The sequence below is a fragment of the Triturus cristatus genome, chromosome 4_1 (assembly GCF_964204655.1).
Source record: "Triturus cristatus chromosome 4_1, aTriCri1.1, whole genome shotgun sequence".
NCBI lineage: Eukaryota > Metazoa > Chordata > Amphibia > Caudata > Salamandridae > Triturus > Triturus cristatus.
In genome coordinates this window covers 748,723,483-748,742,910 of record NC_140585.1, presented here as the reverse complement: position 1 = coordinate 748,742,910, position 19,428 = coordinate 748,723,483, and the positions used below count along the sequence as shown (strand labels likewise).

General features: G+C 40.8%; 1 protein-coding gene across 1 annotated transcript in view; it reads right to left on the bottom strand.

Moving 5' to 3' along the window:
* Nucleotides 1–19,428, bottom strand: part of GNPTAB (N-acetylglucosamine-1-phosphate transferase subunits alpha and beta) — a 644,942-nt gene that overhangs the window by 430,427 nt on the left and 195,087 nt on the right. Inside the window, exons 6-7 of the mRNA XM_085653265.1 lie at nt 10,989–11,053; nt 4,855–4,989 (exon numbers count right to left, since the gene is read on the bottom strand). Coding sequence (XP_085509391.1) covers nt 4,855–4,989; nt 10,989–11,053 — 200 coding nt within the window. The remainder of the gene's footprint in view (nt 1–4,854; nt 4,990–10,988; nt 11,054–19,428) is intronic.

Sequence of the window (19,428 nt, the reverse complement as noted above, 5' to 3'; positions counted from 1 at the left end):
GCGTCTTCCCCCGGAGCTTCTCTAAAGTGCGGCCATTAAGATCGGCAGTTGGCCACGCCCCCCGTATGTCACTTTTAAAGGTAGCACGTATAATGAACTTTCACTACTCTGTGACCAGGAGGAATGTTATGGTCATAACTCAAACATGAATTGATTTAGTCATGAAGGAAGCAGCTTAAATCAGTGGGATGAGTGAAATGGCATAAACACGTAATGACAATCTCATTACCTTGTTTTAATTTTTGGCCCTCATGTATAGATTTTTTCCATGGCACACCCATTAGGTCTGAGTGGCCGTGAATGGATACAAGTTTCCACGCTCGGCCATTTCGTGTTCTTCTGCCCCTGATTTCATCAGTTAAAGATAATACATTTTTATGAACTGAGAGAGTAAATGCTTCAGCAGACAAACAGCTTAAAGGAACAGGAGTGAGGCAATACCTCAAGCCAAGAGGTTGGGTTGGGTATGGCAAGTAGCTTAAAAGTGTACTGAGGCTCTGATAGAGAAAGGATTCAGTGGTTAATTGAAGTTCCATCTTCACTTTGTTAGACAGGGCCTTCTAGAGGTTTTGCACCTCATACAGCCAGCCAGTTTGTATGTAAAGGCTTTTGTGGTGTGTCTCTGTAAGGAGGTTTATCCACATCTTAATTCGGGATCACAGCTCTTGATATGCAGACAACTAAAGCATACCATCCCTAAATCCTTGTTGACATATGTCCGCAATGCCCCTCTTCACCCTGTATTATAGCACCAAAGAGTCTCCTTTTCAAACTCTATTTGTCATTCTAAGTTAATTTATCTTGTCTTAAATCACTAGTTATAGGTTCTACACGAATTCCTTGGCTCTAGAACTTTCTGAAAACAGATAGACTCCAGGCTAAAGCTTTTTATTCCATCATTTTGAAAAATGTGCAGTTGCGGTAAGGACCTGGGCTCCTAGAACATCATACAGCAAATGGGGTTGCTCATCATGGAGAATCTTTTTATCCAAACTAACCCCTTGGTCACTCTTTAAGCAGGGACGCAACAGGAAGGCTAGCGATCACTTTATCTTAAGCTTGCACTCACACCTGGACACCATTTCCAATAATAAAATCTCCAAGAAGGACACTTTGCCTGTTCTAGTCATTTTACCACCGGTCACCAAACAGTGCCTAGTTTATGATGGCAAGACCAAGTCAAGGAAAAGAAAACAATTGTGTGTTGCCAAAACGCACACTACACTTGCTTTCTACCTACAGCCCCCAGACTTTCCCATCTTCTGCCGCAGCTACAGCTGCACAGATGAGTGAACTGAACAACGTTCAGTTCAGGTCAATTGCTGCAGGTATGAACTCCCTCCTTCCGGCTTATGCTGTAGTAGGAGGGTCTCGCAGTGACAGGCTCAACCATACCTGCAGGGGTACTCAGCTCAGTCAGCCACAACACCACAACCAACTTGTATACTCATTGACGGTCTAGGGTAGGCAAGCGAGATGCACTGTTGGCTTATCACCTCTTCTGGTAAGCAGCTCTTCCCGGCCTGCCCTATGCCTAGGTGCCTCAGAATTGACTTTTGTGTCACCAACTCCCTCCAGAAGCCCCGAGATGGACCCAACATAAAGAAACTGTTTGGCTGATCATACTGATCTTGGAAGAAAGTAAGAGACAATATTGGCTGAAGGTATCTGGTGGCCTTCCTGGTCAGTTGTTTACAATTGAGGCACACTGTTGTAAAATCATCTCTTGTATGTAAAGGAAGCCTCTATGCAGATCTGAGAAAACTCAAAGTCCACTGTCCTGCTGCATAATGAAACATTAGGAAGCTCAGGGGAGATAAAAGGCACTCTTCTCTGAGTCGGTATAGTTGAAAGAGTGTGCCTTTATGGTGTTCTGGTATTTCATCCACATATTCATCACTTATGACTCCTTCAGTTTTTAGCTTTTGTGCTGAAGCTGGACTCATGCCAAACAATGCAGGAGAAAAAAGGATTATGGTTGGATGATTGGAGGAAAGTGTTTGGACCAAGCTGCAAAATCTCAGCCCGGTCTGTATTAAGCAGGCGTTATAGCACCTCAGAGACGCTCTCTTGATGACTGTTAAGAAATGTACAGGCTGAGCATCATCTGCAGAACTAATGGCTCCAGAGTAGGCTTCTTAAATGTAGGAATAGAAGCAGGCTCACGGATCACATAGGTACATGGTTGGAAAGAAGTGAGGGGATTATAATTATTTGCTATGAGCCCGGTGAGTATCTCAGCTTAGGTTTCTGTGGGGAAAAGGTTAAGGCATGCAGCTACCTCGGCAGCACGTCTGCAGCTCTCCACGCCAATGAAACCATCATAATGACATTCAGCTAGAATATAAATGTTTTGCAAATGTTCTGCAGTCACTGTTGAGTGATCAAACAGATTTTGAGCTAAAGCAGCTAACGAAGAGGGGTGTCTGGAATCTGTGTCGCTGAAATATTAAAGCAAAAGACACACAATTGATGGACGGAATGCAGAACAAATCAAAACATTCGCCCCCAGTCAAGAGATCTGGGTTAAATCCATCATTCTTTTGCTCACCATTCCACCCCAGTTTAGACCTGGCCAGATGCAAATCAGTCTTGACCCTGTGCCTCATGGGAACAGTCTAGCCCGAACTACCAAGCCAGGTCCTCCCTGGACCAGAAACAAGCATCCTAAGACCGGTTTCGGGGTTTCACGCCTCTTCAGCCAGGATAGCTTGATTCCAGTGGCCCAGTGAGCCCAGGACCCACGTCTGGGCATACCTGGCACACTTAGGGCGAGAAAGCAAGACACACAATTGATGGACGGAATGCAGAACAAATCAAAACATTCTCCCCCAGTCAAGAGATCTAAGTTAAATCCATCATTCTTTTGCTCACCATGCCACCCCAGTTTAGACCTGGCCATATGCAAACTGGGGTGGTGGAGTGAGCTAAAGAATGATGATGGATTAAACCCAGATCAGTTGACTGGGGGTGAGTGTTTGATTTGCTCAAACGCTCCGTCCATCATCCCCTTTGGTATCGCTGAAATATTAAAGGCATACGTCACAGACATCGTAGTGGCCTCACTGGAGCCTCATTTTAACCACCATTTGGAAGCCATTAGCTCAGAACCAGAAACAATCTTTTGTGAGTAAATTGTTCAAAGATCGGAGTAATCACCCTAGAATCCACTAATCTGGACACACCAGTCCCAAAAGCACACTGCAGTCCATAGACAGTATGATATTCCTGGCCTTTGTCCTAGGAGTCAGAGCCCTCAGGTGGCACTGAGGGGTTGGCAGCACAAGCGCACAGAACTGAACCATTACAATGAGGCAAACGTGAATTTACGTTGCAACACTATGACGGGTTTCCTTGGAGTAGTGGCATTCATGAATGGAAGCGGGGCAAAGGAGTCCTTTACTTTAGGCTACAGTGCATGTAGGTCACTAGGCACCCTGGGAATATTCCTAATATGAAATCGGGATAAACTATTGGGGTCATCCTAATTAACCCTCTGTTACAAAGCAAGTCTTGAGACTCTGAAAGCCCATCCCTGTTGTAGAGGACGTATTTCTGGTGAAAACCGATTTCCAGTGACAAGAGTGTGACAAGAGAGGTTTACTTTTCTTTTTCCTCACCATCCACACACTAACAAATGGCACCGTAGACCTCAAAGACTACTCCTAAAAGAGCAAGGAACTTTTCAGCTTTCTTTCAAAGACAGCATTGAAGTTGTTGAATGTAGGATCTTCCTGGCGATTCCACTGTCTGTGAGCTCAGACTTTGGTGGTCACATACCAATATGTGACCCCAACAAGAAGCGCATTCAAACCAGAGCGAAACAGCCGGAGGCGGGATCAATGCTTCCAAAGCTGCACACTGAAAGCGAAAATAAATCCACAGGTGCACCCAGATTTCCGCATAAAAGACAGCATCAATCCCTTCAGAAGAAGAAGAAAGAGGAGTGAGGTGGGAAAGCTAAGCATGCCTAACGGTGGCCATGGTAAGAATGGATCCTTAAGTGCCATTAGGCGTCCTCTTTTCTAAACTGCCCTGCAAAGTTTTCAACCATCTTTCCTGCCCGACATCTCAAGCCTCTCAAAGAAGAGTGACTGGGGACAAAATAATACCATACTTTGAAAAGAAAATATGTTTATGTCATTATAAAGATGGAACAACACTAAGTGTTTTTAATCCTCTTCTCAAACTGATAATTGTTGAAAAAAGAAAACAATGTCCTTACAATCGTTGGATCCCCATATGCTGTACATTACCAATGAAATACTTAATGAAGCAGAGTGAAATTGAATATATTTAGAAATGCTCTGTTAATTTGTAATGTCAAGCGACACTTCCATTATCTAGTTTTCTCGGTTATTACTCTGAGGTACTTGTTGGCTGGAGTCAAAGTGGCCTGCAGACATTGTATGTGGTTGTGTTTCATACTGTTAGAGGAGGGTTATACTGGCAGTGGTCGATTAAATAAGAGAAGACAAATGTATAGCTAGTTATGAATTCATTTGAATAGTAGCCAGCTAAACCCTGTGGTGGATATGTGTGGACATAAGTTGCACTGATGTGGGGGAATAAGGACACTGCGGTTTGTTTTATACCGAAGGGGTGCCTGCCCTAACATTGCTCGGCCTATGCGGTTATGTTTTGACGCGTGTTTTCCCCAAATTATGTGCATGGGCTGTGTAGGTTACAAATGCCAATTCAACTATATTGCTTGGAGTATGCTGTCTATATGCAAGTGCTATAGTTATGTCTAATGTGCACTACTGATGTAAACATGAGCTATGTAATACCCTGGTAACAACCAAATCAACAGCATATCTATAATATGTTTGTGGAGCTATGAATCATACTCACCAGTTTGACTTTTGAGGACAGGTTATCAGGTAGTTTTGCTCTCAGTTGTTCCGTTTCTTTGAAAGTTGCGGGAAATCCTGTGAGGAATGCCAAGTCTTGCATTAAGACTAAACCAGGAGCTTCTTTGTCAGTGGTCTACAAGAAAAAAAAGAGTAATATCAGTGCCACGATATTAAATGTGATGTTCACTCATGAACATACATTTACCAGACTCACCATGGTTAAAAAAGGAAAATATCTTGTGTCTTAAAATCCAACATAAAAAACAGAAAGTAATTTTGGAATAATTGGCAGAGGGAGCAAAGGTTTTATACTGTCTTGTAACCTCCACCGATTCTCTTATCCTCTTGTTTTTTTTTTATCTCTTAACACTAATCCACATACAAGGTATTTTTCAGAAAAAGCAGCCCTAAAATCCCATTTGAAGTTAGATTGCAGAATCCAAGCCTCAATTATTCCACAAAGCATCTACAAATCTTAAGGTATGCATACACTGATCTCTAAGACGTGTTCTTGTTCAATAAGGTGGCTTTAAGAAAAATGATGCCGCACATGTAGATTTGGAGTGATGGGAATTTTCTCCACAAGCAACAAGCTGGAGATTAAGTTTATCTCTTGATAGATTTCTCTTGACTCCTATTTTGGAATGCTCATTTGATGGTTGAACTGAAGGCGGATACGGATGCCTTATGTCTCAACACTAAGTGGATCCTTACCAGTTACACAACAAGGTTAGTAGGTTCAACTGGTTCAAGAAGCAAAAGAAACCTATATAGATTAATGACAGCACATTACTGTGATCATATAGAAATCCTGGCACGTTTTCTTGAACATGGGAGTCCAAGGAAGGACTTTATGGGTACTGCATATGTAGAATGTTGCAGTGGTTGAGCTTGAACTCCACAGTTGCTCTTGCTATAGAGGCCATGGGGTATTTGCAACAGAAGGTTTTTAAAGTACACATTTGAAATATGAGGTTAAAATAAAAGCATTGGATGGCTTTCAATTAAATGATATTCTATGCCCATGTTTTTCAACTAAACACCCTTTCCATCAGTTATTGAGTGCCCACTAATGTTCAAAAAGTGTGTAAAGATCACATGGCTAGATTATGGAAACTTTGTGTAGGAGGAGGAAAAGAAAGTACATTTTACAATTAAATACATCTCGACAGCATACCCTCCTCCAATGGCCAGGTTGAGCTCCAGATAAAAATGTACATCTATTACTATTTAGAGTCGACTGGAGTCATTTGGTTCTTCTTTGCCAGCAGCAAAGTGCCTTAAGGAAGTACCCTGGAAGACACTGCAGATTCTTTAGGGATGTGAAGTGTTTCTTTCCTTGGTCTGTCTGGAGAGATATGGTGGACAGCATGTGAGTATATAAAATGTATGAAATGAAAATAAAATTTATGAAGTGCGACCACTGCCCGAGGGAGTCTAGGCGCTACCTCGGAGAGAAAAACAGAAGAAATACATTGAGGACAGAGTTATTGGTTACAAAGCCACGTTCTGAGCGCCTTCCTGAATGCTAAAAGATCAGTTTCGTATTTCAGTTTCAGGGGAAGGGATTTCAGGGGAAGGGAATTCCAAAGTCTGGTTGTGCCTACCAAGAAGCTACTACCGCCCCCAAACAGCCTTTTCGTATTAGGGCACTACCAGATTATTTGCTGAGGCAGACCGCAGTGGTCTAATCAGAGCATACCATTGGAAACTCTGCTTAAGAAATTCAGGGCCAGTTCTGTGGAGGGCTTTGAATGCGATGCACAGAGCCTTGACAATAATGCGCTTTCAGGTTGGTAGCCAGTGTAGGCATTTTAGCGCAAAAGAGGCAAATTCTTGTATGAAGGCTTTAGAAGTGAAGCGTAGCTCTCGATCATGAGTACCTTCACCATAATCACTAGGATATCGGCACAGGTCTTTCTTAAAGGTGTTTTCATATAACATTTTCAAAGAAGCTGCACTGGGAAATACAAACCCACCACTTTGAGACTGATAATTAGCCAGCTCCCACAGTACCCTTCACCAGCAAAGTTATTCCAGTCCCCTTGAAGGAGAACTACAAATGTAAGGTAGAAAAAAATCACTTGCCTTTAAGGTCATAGTTTTACTACTTCTAGATTCTACTCTGGCACTAGAGTGAATGCACAAATACTTAGAGAAAACAAGTGTAGATCCCCAGGTGGGATAGTGACACAGCTCAGTTATCAGGTTATTTCTCAGCACAGCCAGAGTAGCATTATTTTTCCATTTCAGTGAGCCTTCGCACTACTGGATAGGGAATGATATCTTTGTCACAACCTAATGCACAAAACAATCAATTTTGCTTTTGGGTGATAAACATGGACGCTCCTGCACCTCACAAACCACAAACAAAAGTCCTCAGAACAATTTATGTGTTTGAGGTTTTTTTTAATTTCAGAAATGTGATTGATTTTTGGAATAAAACAATAAGAAGACCTATTTGAGAAAAATAAACTGGATTACTACCTGGAAAAAGTTAAGCCTCCGTGATTAATGATCTTTGTATGTTTGTGAATATAATGAGCTAATGTAATTGTATTTAGAACTAAATAAATTCACTCTTTGCAGTTGCAATCTAGGACTACTTCTCGTTTCTTCTTTCTTTTTCTCCTTTCATATCACTATCTAATTTTCTTTCTTTTCTCATGGGACGAGGTAATTTTCAGTTGGTATATTTCACTCTGTGAATGTATAGGTCACAAAGGCTTTTTTGTCTTTTTAATGTACTTTAATGCATACGAAATTTCACCCTGCTGGGGGAGACAGAGTGGCAGGAGATCACCACCAAGATCATGGACAAATTTATATGGAAATCTGTGACAACTTTTAAATAAAGCAGCGTATGAAATGCTATCTTGTCTTGGAAAATTCCTACAAGCTTTATCAGTTAAAAAAGCTTGAATTCAGCCATTGGGTTCTTAAAATAATCAGCTCAGTAACTGTTAGAGTGTGGACCGACAAGGAGCTCAACCTTTTTGCAACATTTTAGTTAAAGTAACACCATGTTGCCATATTTTGTTTCTTGGATAGTATGAATTTGACTGAGGAAGCGTCGCAACAATGATGCAATAAGAGGCTTCTGAGACCATACTTCAGGGATATAGAGCTTTCCCATGTGAGCTACCATCACATTACGGAAGCATCTATCAGTACTATTTGTGATGGTAACTATTGCCAGAAGAGAAGACGTTTCAGCAAATTCTTTGGTTGACTTGACCATGGCAGAGGCTGTAAAGACCAATTCAGATTGTCTTCCAGTGTTCTAAGTTCTGGCTCCACTGATCTTCCGTAGACTGCTGTAGTTATCTCATATACAGACAAAGATTAGAAATAATGGCAAGGATAGATGAAAGCCCCTTTTCGGAATGAAAAAAAACTATTTTTGTTTGCCCAGGGTGGCTCCAAGTAATTTTATTTTCTGCCCTGGATGTCGAATAAATTTGCTGAGTTTGCTCTGGAGTCCTGCTTCTTGCAGTAAGAGAGAGCAGTGATCAGCCTTATTACCCAATTGCTCAGGTATGCATATTGAATATGTAATTACTATTTATTTAAGATTTGCTGCCACCATGGCCATCTAACTGAAGAATACACAAATGGACAATGTTAGACCAAAGAAAAGAACTTCGCAGGCTAGCTGTCTGAGCCCAATACTAAATATAAAACTTCAATATTTTCATGCAAATAGAATGAAAAATATGTCCCCGACTATCTATTGCACACATTAAATTCCTTGATGGGGCACATGAAATATATGGTACATTATTAGTATGGTTAATTCGTACTTTTGTACAAATTTATTTATTATCTAAGGGTCTGTATTCAGCCTTCTGGCCTTTCGTTGTGCCAGGAAATAGTAGAGGTATATCCCTTTGCCTTTTTGGTGTGTTAAGACTTGCTCAACTCCTTGACAAGAATTATATTTCTTCTTAAAGCAGGACTACAAAGGAATGATTGGACATTTTTAGTTAAATGCCATGAAGGGGACCAGAACTTCAGGCATATCAATGTTGTAAGATCGCCATTCATCTGTCCTTTGTGATGGTCTTCCACTGTGCTGTATGTTTTGAAAATTATTTCTTTACTGAGACAGCGGACAAAGAAGGGTAAGAGTGAAGTCGTTGTTTTGCGTTAGCAAGAGGCTTCCTTGTTGACGTAGAAGTCTTATGACTGCCTTTACCTTTGAGTCGACTCCCAAGATGGAAGGATTGCCTCTGCTACTGTGCAAGACATTGCTACCAAAGAGAGGGACATATCTTTTGTTGAGAGAAATGCTTTTCAGATATCTTGCAGTCTTGTGTGTCTGAATATCAAGTTCTAATTATCTATATGCAAAAATCATAATATCAACAACAAGAATATTTAAGGCAATGATCCTAACTATGTAGCGTGTATGTAAATGTTATGGAAGCATTCTGCACTGCATTAGTCGATCCTGGGTACTGCTTGGAGAAAGAAAGAGAAAATGGAGAGAATGTAAATATAATCACAGGACAACACCTTTGTTTGGAACAGATAATTAGTTTGGGAACAGCAATTTAGTAGTTGATTGATTCAGTAGTTAAGTAAAGGAACTGCATGCCAAAAGCAAAGGTTACCATTTATGAATTAAGGTTTTATTTAAAAAACAAAAAAATGAAAACAAATATGTCTATCAACGCAAATGTACTCATTAAAAAGTGGAAAGACCAGTTATCAATGTATTTCTATAAAGAAATCTCAAATCCCCTTACCAATAAACACAAACAACAAGAGAAATTCGTAGGAAAATAAGGAATATTCAGAGAAGCAAGAGGATTCATTGAGAATAAATACGCTAATTGTTTGGATTCAAAAAGCACACAATGCTATAGAAGTCCCTGCCACTTGAGGGAACCACTTTGTACACTTTGTGACAGGGCACAATGCAGTCAGTCTCAGTGAAGTTTGCCAATAGCTGAAGTGGGCTAACCCACTGCACTATGCTGTAGTCAGTGGAAGAAAAAAGTGAGTAACACAATAACAGACCAATGGACGAAGAGGGTTAGCTAAAAGTCCCTGCGGGGGTTGGGGGGGGGGGGGGGGGGGGATTTGCGGGTAGATCGTTTGTGTGTGTGTGTATTTTTTTGTGTATAATCAAAAGGTCTTGTTTGTGACTAGACATAAACACATATACAACTTAAAAATCTAAGTTTCAGTGAAGCCTGAATTAATGTTTCCTTAAAGGGGACTCTAATCCAGGCCTGTTACTACAAAAAGAAATAAGCATGAGAATACATTTTACAAAGATCATTGGGCCAATGACCCAAGCACCACTTTGGGTTTTGTGGACATAACCAACATAAATTGCAATTTAATGCAGATGGGTTTTTGCATCATGGCACTAATCAATCATAAATAATAATAAGGATGCCCATGAGTGAAGAAGGATCTTTTTTTAAAATTTTGTTTTCTGGCGAGGGCGAGTAGAGGCAATAATTATATGATCTACCAATTGCTGACATAGAAGCACACATGAAACCCTACATACCTTAAATGCTCTATTGATATAGTAAGCAATACAGCGAAGAACATAAGTGATGCATTCACTTTAAAAAGAAGTGAAGTACCTCATCCAAATGTGTCTCTGGATAGCTGAGACTTATTCCTCAAGAGGGGATTGTACAAAATGAGAAAGAATGTCTAGAAAGCCAGGCCTTGGTACTTTGCAAACAACACTTGATTTGCAGCAAAGAATAGAGAGAATTTTAAGGCATTTTCCTACATTGTTTTTTAAAGTTTTTTTTATGGTTTATTATCTGATGTATTTCATCGAGTGGTTCAGTAGTGATGTTATTTGATCAGGGAACTCTATTATCATGATACCCAAAGAGTGTTACTAATAAGCTTTCGTTTCGTATTGGTATTGTTTTTTACAGCACACTATCTTTTTTCTGAAATATAATTTCTCATTAAGTTTACTGATCATAAGATACAGTGTTTTATCCACAAACAAATTGTCAAGTTTCTGAATGAGGAGGAAAGGAGTCAGAGGAACCGTAAACTCATAATCATTTTAGTCTTCATGTGAGGGGAAGATTTTTTGTATATAAATGAATCATTTCAAAACAGAAAATAATACACACATAAACATACCATGTAACCTCTCCATACAGTCTGCTTGATGTTGTCCACTGAAACACCAGAATATGCAGCTTCAACTACAAATAAAAGCAAAGCAAAAACAAGAATAAGCATATCTAATATACAATTGTAGGTGGGTCAGCCATCATAAATTGATCACCTTTCAGATTATTAGGGTTATGAAAAGACATATGGCACCACTACATTTAATTCCTTAACTATAGCTGGCAACCTCTATTTTGGGTCGACAGGACAAAAATACATTCTCTTTATCATGTCTTATACATATTCTTCATTTGCTGCAGCAGTGGTAATCTGAGATGAAGTAAAATTCAATAAACTTCCATTATCTTCATGGATCACTTTCTAGTACAAAATTGCTCAATTAGGACTCTTTTCTGTTTTTCTGGAATAAAGGAAGTGAACTACTGCCGCAGAAGAGAGCAGACTTTAAATCCATAAATGCAGTAGACATACAGGTGTGTGGGGTAGGCAGATAAGCTGGTGAGCAGAGGAAGGACTTAACAGTCATTACGTTTATTTCTACTTTTACAACAGAACTAAAGTGTCAATTTACATTCTGAACATCATCAATAACCTAGCTAACCCAACCCTTCAAGTAACTTACTTACAGGTTAAAAGTGGATCTTACCAACAAGAACAATCCAGTCATCCAAGAGAACATATATCTGGAAACTGAATCAAACCAAACCATACCCCGGCCATGCCATAAACTTCACCGTGGAAATTACATACACAGTATGAAATATGATCGACGTTTAGGAATGGGATTACGCTTCCAATTTATAACTACAAAACCCTAGTGTTTTACCCCTAATTCAAAGCCCCAGGCAGACGCTTACAAAGACATGTTAATGGCCCAAATATTTCAAGGCCTTGACACATTTGATATTAATTTGCAGTAGGCATCTTCCATATCACTGAAAAATGCTATACCCTTAAACACAGGCAGTGGAAGAATAGCCTCGAAACCATAAATGTGTGATCTGCCCCTCAAACCAGATCAGAGCAGCTCGAGAAGCACAGAAATAAGTTCTCCAAGCAAGCAGCATACTACTGAATCAAAAGTCTCATGCATGGACATCTTGAAGCGTAATGCAAAGCGTTATTGATATGCATACCTAGTACTTTGACATCTCAAAACAATCTGTTACTTTAGGAATGTAGTAAAATTGAGGAAGAATTTAAAACCTAAGAGTTCGTACCTGTAACTAAGTAATTCCATTTTTACTTCGTAAACTAGTGCATGTCTATTTTTAGTCTGAAATACTTATATCAAAGTACTATTTCTATTGCCTTTTATATTGTTTAGTGTGCCATGGCAGCACAGATGTCCAGCACCAGCCTTCAACTCCTGGATCTACAAATTCCAACAGTTTAAAGACTTCTAGTTGCTAATTATTTCCAAGTCTAGAATAGAGTGGGATGGCAAGTGGTTGTACATTATTTCTCATTATTTATTTTTTACAACCCAGGCTTACTTAGATCTCGATGGGTGTGCTGGCTTTTAATGTCCACATAATAAAAGTCTCCGAAGTCACCACACTCACCTCTTCCTTAACGTTTCAGAGGATAACCTAAACCTCATAAGTAATATTGAATAAAGGCAGCAATGGTGAGCAATGCAGTATCAGACTAGACACACCAGCGAGTTCCTTCTACGTCGAGCAAACTAAATTTCAAGTATTGATGTAAGCATTGGCTTCTCACCGATCCCCTGTTATCCCAGATTCCAATGAGACCCATTCAGTGGGTTCATGCAGCTGCTACAGAGGGCAGTGAGCTAAGAAAAAGCACAGTGTCTCTGCAGCTGCCAAGAAGTATCTCTCAAAATCGGGATTCGCTAGCTCTTTATCATACAACAGCTTCAGAACCTCCCATCTGAGCCCTGCAGAAGAGACATCTAAGCCAAGATAAAGGCCTTATATACTAATACAAAAACATACGAAGAAATAACTTGTTTTTTTAAGGATAGAGCCCCGTTAATGAGATAGGACTTTTTAGCCAATTTTCAAATTTATTCTCAAGACTTATAATTACTCTTGGGCATTACTGGACGGTCGTAGCTCTTAGATATTTGACTGGGTCTGCACACCACCACAACCCCTGTCCTTGACCCACCTCCGTACCCACATCAGGTAATGAGACTCTGAGTTTTGCTTCAATAGATGCAAGAACAGAGGGCTGCACAGAGGTGGATAATTTATCCATAATCGGACAACGGTTAAGGTTTAGATGTTCCATCAAGAGGATGAGGTAATCAGCGCATAAACCATGGTTGCTTTTTGTGGTGACAAGAGGATACTTCTTGAAGCAGGATTGTTCCCAAACATAAAAGAGAGGATCAATCTTCAGTGCAACAAGCATCAGTCACAGCTGGGACCATGTACCTCTTCTACTCTTGGACATTCTAGAAACACTCCCATTTGTGCATACACTGGTACAATACGGTAGTAGAATCAAGAACAGATAGAGCTAGCTAACTCCAATCAAGTGGGATGTTCTTGACTGAGCACTTAGCCGGTTCCCACTTACACAAACTGCAATCCAGAACACACCCAAACTGCAATCCTAAACGGCACGATGCAGGAGAGGTGGAAGAAGTGACATCTCAGTAGGCAGCAGCTCAAATATCTAGATCTTGCAGCTGAAATCTTAAAGATGGCATCTGTGAATGTATGAAGCCAGGTCCTGGTGAAAAGACAGGTTTGTAAGCGGAGTGGTCAGGGCATGGAGATATGTGTGAGCTGGGGGACTTGATGTGGTCCTGCAACAATCTGCTACGGGACCCGAAGGTAAAACAAGGGAGTGAGGTGCGGGCAAGTGGAGAAAACGAGATATGATCTGCACTGACACAGTGCTCCTGCTTTAGCGTGGATAAGTGAACATAGAGGGCCTCCCCAGCTCCGAACCAAAAGCACAATATAATTTCTCATCAACCATGCTTGAGGCAGTAACCGGGATACTCAGGTGAGAAGAAGCAATGATGTGACCATTATGAAAGGTTACAACAGACTTCGGGCTTCAAAGTAGACTTTATTCTCCCATAGAAGAGGAGTCCGTGAAAAAGCAGCCAGTAAATTTGTAATGCACCACCCATAATTTGGGCTCCTCATTATCTTGCTTTCCTAGGATAAAACTTTCATATTAAGCATTAGTTGGCTACCAGTGTAACACCAATCAGACGCCCATAAACTGAATTGCTGCAGGTGAGCAGTCCCATTATCAAGAAATACAAGGACGGACAAGATTACAGACGGACAATGCCCTGACACAGGAACGCCAGAAGCACAGGAGGAAATCCACGTGTCGAAGCATATTGAGAATAAAAACGAACATTAGAAATGCAATAGGTCTCGCATTTTTATGAGTTAGAGCTATTGGCGTTGCTCAACAGCTACCGGACAGAAATTGCCACTTTGCAGGTGCCGAACAGAGCACTGCTCCGTGAAACGGCCTAAAAGCCTAAAACGATGTTGATAGCCAACATCTTTGCAGTTTGCATGCCAGAAGTCTGTATCCCTGTAAGGCCAACTCAATATAGTATCCTTTTGAGATAACTACACTAAATAGCATAAAAGATGATAACAGTGACGCCTATTATTACAACACTTTCTCATAGCCTACGTGAGGTTTTAGGCACCTGATTTAAAAAAAAAAAAGTTTTATCACTGAAGTTTTGTTGTCAACTTTTCAGGTGAGCTTTCATCACATATCCACAACTAACCCCAGTTATCCATTATCACCCAACCCACCTGTCACACGCGCCATGGTCCCACCAATCATACACAGCCTACTCCTATCCACCAATGTCTACCAAATACATTTTGGTTCTCTTACTTCAGTGCACAGCCAGAAGATTAGTGTTGTATTCTGGGTGTGATGAGCAATCCAGTTCCAGTCTAGAACTGGTATGTTCTAAAGTAGAGAGAATGTTCGTTGAGGCAGTTGCTTACGGGTTCTAGCCCTTGCTGGTCGCTGCTTTCCAGCTTGCCAAGTAAAGCAACTTCCTCCATCACTACGGGGTACGGACCCTCATTTTAACAATTAGCACACATTTCCCCCTTACTTCCTCTGAATCATCCTTATGTACAATTCTTAGGGAGTGACAGATGCTGCTCTTGCCCTCTTATTAAGCCCTCGGTACGAAACCTCTGACAAATGTTTCAGTGAACCTCATATTGATGCCATATTATACTCTGAAATGCACAATCGACAATTTCTAATCTTGCAGCCATTAATGGGGTTTTGAAGAACTTGGACTGCAAAAGAAGCCCGAGATTTTGACATGCTCTTAACATGGGAGAACTATTGGCAGGCTGCGTCATTCTCCCAAATGGGACATTGAGGGACATTATTCAGTGCTACCTGACAAGAATAACCTAGTGTGCTACTTCATTAGATAAAAAGTTAAAACATTCTGCACATATTCAGGCTAGCTAATGAAAAACACTTTGGCAGAAGATCAAATACACATCAGCTCTACAGGCAAAGTAAACATCTGGAGGTACCAGCGGGGTCAAAGAGCATATAGCTGCACAGTTGCCAACATCACCGATTTATGAAGTAAGCTATTGCTTTTTTGGGAAAGCTAAATCCTACAGATTTACGAGGGACTTATAGTGCAATTTCTGGACTTATTTGCACTGTGTTGATGAGGGGTAAGGGTGGAAACAGTAAACAAATGTCACTTATATTTTTTTCATATCAATCAGAAGCCACGCCATCATTTCTCCTGATCTGAATCCCATCAGATGTAATTTCTTGTGATATTATTGTTTTATGTCAGAATATTAATAGCAAAAAAACTGTATGGCATAGATACTGGGAAATAAAAAACATTTTCTCCTTTAAAAAAAAGTCTCAATTAGATGCAAGTTTTCTATTCCAATACGGTGATATTTTTGTAGATGATGTTTAGGTAGCAATATTTAGGCCATGAAACCAATACTACTGTACCAATACTAATGGATCACTGTAGGGTACCTTAAAGTCACTCAGGTTTTATTTGTCTATTTTACCTCTCAACTTCAATGGCATGAAACGCTCTCCTGACAATGTAATGGGCCTTCCTTTCAGATTAGTAGAACAGTCAAAAGCAAAAAACATGCCAATATGAACAGCAGCCACGCCTATCTTACAAACAAGCTCAGCATCTCTGCAGATTAGGAAGTGAAAAAAGAAAAACCAAAGCAGCAGGCCTTTTTCATTTATGCACCCGGGATGTAAAACAACACCCCTATATCTATCCGGCTCAAGCACTCCTCCAATTTAGTGGAGTTAAAGACACACCTCTTGTAAGAACACTACATCACAATGCTGTAGCAATTCACTAACCAGCTACCTCCTCTGTCATTTGTTAACTGTGGCATCTCTTGACCATGTGAGGCGCTCTGCTGCCTTTTTGACTAGGTCCACATTACACAAATACCAGATAGAGCAAAACAAGCATCTACATTTTATTCAAGCAGCAACGTTTTACTGAATTCCTGCATGATAGATCGAACATAACAATTTGTTTTTTTGATGTAACAATATTGACTTTGCCAACATCACAAAATAATTTGACAAAGGTTTTTGGTAACAGAAAGGGAGTTTCAACATCACAAAAGGGTTTCCTAGTATTGCAAAATGGTTTTGCAATAATGGAATCAGATTCAGCACCCAAAGGGTCTTCCTGACCTCACAATAAATCCTCCTGCTATCAAATGCAGCTCTCTGACAGCACAACAGGTCTTTAGCATGTAACAATAGAGTTTAAAACAGCACAAGGCAGCTTTATTCCATCAAAATAAGGCTTCTATACTTACTAATAGAGCATCATGACGTTACAAAACGCTGCATGACATCACAAAAGAACTGACATAACAATATGGTTTGATGACGTAACAATATGAATTGGTGCCTACGCAAAAAGCCTTAGTGCAATACCAGTGAGTCTTCTTGACATGCCGACAGGACCGTCATGACAACAAAAGGATTTCTCACTCGACATGCGGATCATGACACCAAAGAAGGACCGTCTACCACCACACTCAGACGTTCTAACAACAAAACAAAATTTGTTGCCATGACAATAGGACCTCCTACCATCACAATAAGGCCTCCTAACAGCGCGGGTAAGGGGGCTCCCTAAATTCACAGAATGCCTCCCAAACGTTAGAATTGCATTGAGGTCCAGGTTCTACGCCTTTCAAACTATACCACAATTCTTTCTGGCATAGCAAAGGCTGCTGACATTCCAGTTAAGATCACTAACTGAACCAAAACAAGGCTGATGCGTGCAAAAAGATGTGTGATATTACAGCCGACCAGGCTAACTTCAAGTCCTTATCACAAGCCATCTCTCGATCTTTCGCCTTCAGTCATTTGCGATCCAATGGTAATAGTCTCTCGTTTTAACTCCCCATTTACTTTTCCAATCTCATTGTCATCGCACTCTGGATGGATGAAAGGGTGAACTGGCGTGTCGGGATTCCAACTCATTAACCACAGATTACAAAAAACGTCAGCATACATGTTAAATGACATGACTGTAGCAATCCTAACTTTGCTCTCACTTTTAGGATAACTGCACCTTATTTACGCTGCGTAAATCCAGTAACTTCAGAGTTTCCAGAGGATCCTGCAGGGCGCTATCATTCAAAGTTGCTTTCGGTTTCTCTGCTCTGCAAGATCCTCACATTAATTGCTTGATTTTGGAATGGCCCGGGAATGCTTGTACTGGGGGGTGGGGGCAGTCTGACAAAAATGAGAGAACAAGCACGGTCCCGACAGTGAAAGAGGACCGTGCTGCAGCCGGTGCATGGGGATCTCTTGTCTTTATGTGTGCCATGTGTTTCTAATTAGCAACACATGGCCCCATAAAGATAAGAAAGTGTTTTGCGACAGCAGCAAAGCAGACGATCCAGTCCGGCTCGGAGGCCAAAGGGCGTCAACCAAAAACCCTCATTTCCAATGGCAGGCCACCGTTTAGCATAAACGGTGACGCCAGCCAATGGAAATGAGGGACGGGGCTTCAAGCCCTCTACTGAAACTCATTCACAATAAATCTCGCCGAGGCGAGCAGCGCAAAGCGCTGCAATGCCACGTGAGACCTAAAAATGATGAGACATCAGAACAAATCATCATGCAAGAGAAGTTGGATGGGAGCTTAAAGGTCATCATTAACAGCAGAGAAGGTTAGTACATTACTGATGTGGTGGCGATTGATGCAGGCCTCCTGAGAAACGATCAATGCAAACTTGCAGAAAGAGTGAAGAAAACTGAGGGTGCACTGGCAGAATTAAAACGGAACACCAACAATTTGCAGAAACAAGTTGAAGATGTAACAAAGATATTATTGCCCCTTCTAGAATACTAGGGGGAAGACGTTAAGTTGCGGTCAGACATAATAATGTATATGTGGATGACCTGCTAGAGGATACTGAGAGCCAAACATACAGCCCACTTGAAACAAGGGTTAGAGGAGTGTGGCTCACAAAAAATATCCAATTACTAGTAGTGGAGAGAACATATTCAGTTCCCACTAGACCCCCCCCAAGACAAGCAATAGCTAAGATCATGAACTACAGAATTACAGACATGATTTTCGATCTTCCAGTGCTCTAGACTAGCATGCCGCTTCAAGTCTGACAAAGCAAAGACCACATGGGGGAACATATATGAACAAGGAAGCCTTCCCTCGAGCCCTTAAAGAATACCAATGGACAGAATATAGTGACCCTAACCTGGCGTTTATATAATACTCAAACTGGAATGGGGCAGCAGTTGACTCTCTTGCTCCTCTTAAAGAAGTATACATAGGTAGGAAAAAGCCTACATTCCCTTGGTTTTCAGAAAAGCTTAAGTTACTTGAGCAATCCTGGGGCCACCAAGAACGCATCTGGCGTAAATATTATGACCTATCGGAGAAAATAAAGCACAAAGCTAGGCTGTTGTGATATAAACTAGCTATTAAATCAGAAAAATCATACATTTTTACTCAGATAACATCATGCTTCAAATCTCCTAAAGATCTTTTTAGTTTTTTAGTTTAATTAGCTCTCTATCAAACCCTCCCATGTCTATCCATCACAAGAGCTCACAGGCCTTTTGTGATGGAATGGCTAACTATTTCCACTCTTAAGATTGCCAAACTGTATTCCTCCCTGGAAAATCTTAATTCCAAGCTTCTCAACTCTGATTATAATATTAATCTCTCCTTTAGCAGCTCTTCTCCTTCGGTTCCTTCTTATCAGACAGGTATTTCTCTGTCTTCGAGGACGAGGTGTCATCAAACCAGTTGCATCTTAGTCACGGCGTTCCCCAAGGATCATCACTCAGCCCTACACTCTTTAACATTTATATGAGACCGTTGGCTGATGTGGTGCTTCCTTGGGGAATCCAGCTTGTCACCTACGCCGATGACACGCAGCTGGTGGTTTCTTTG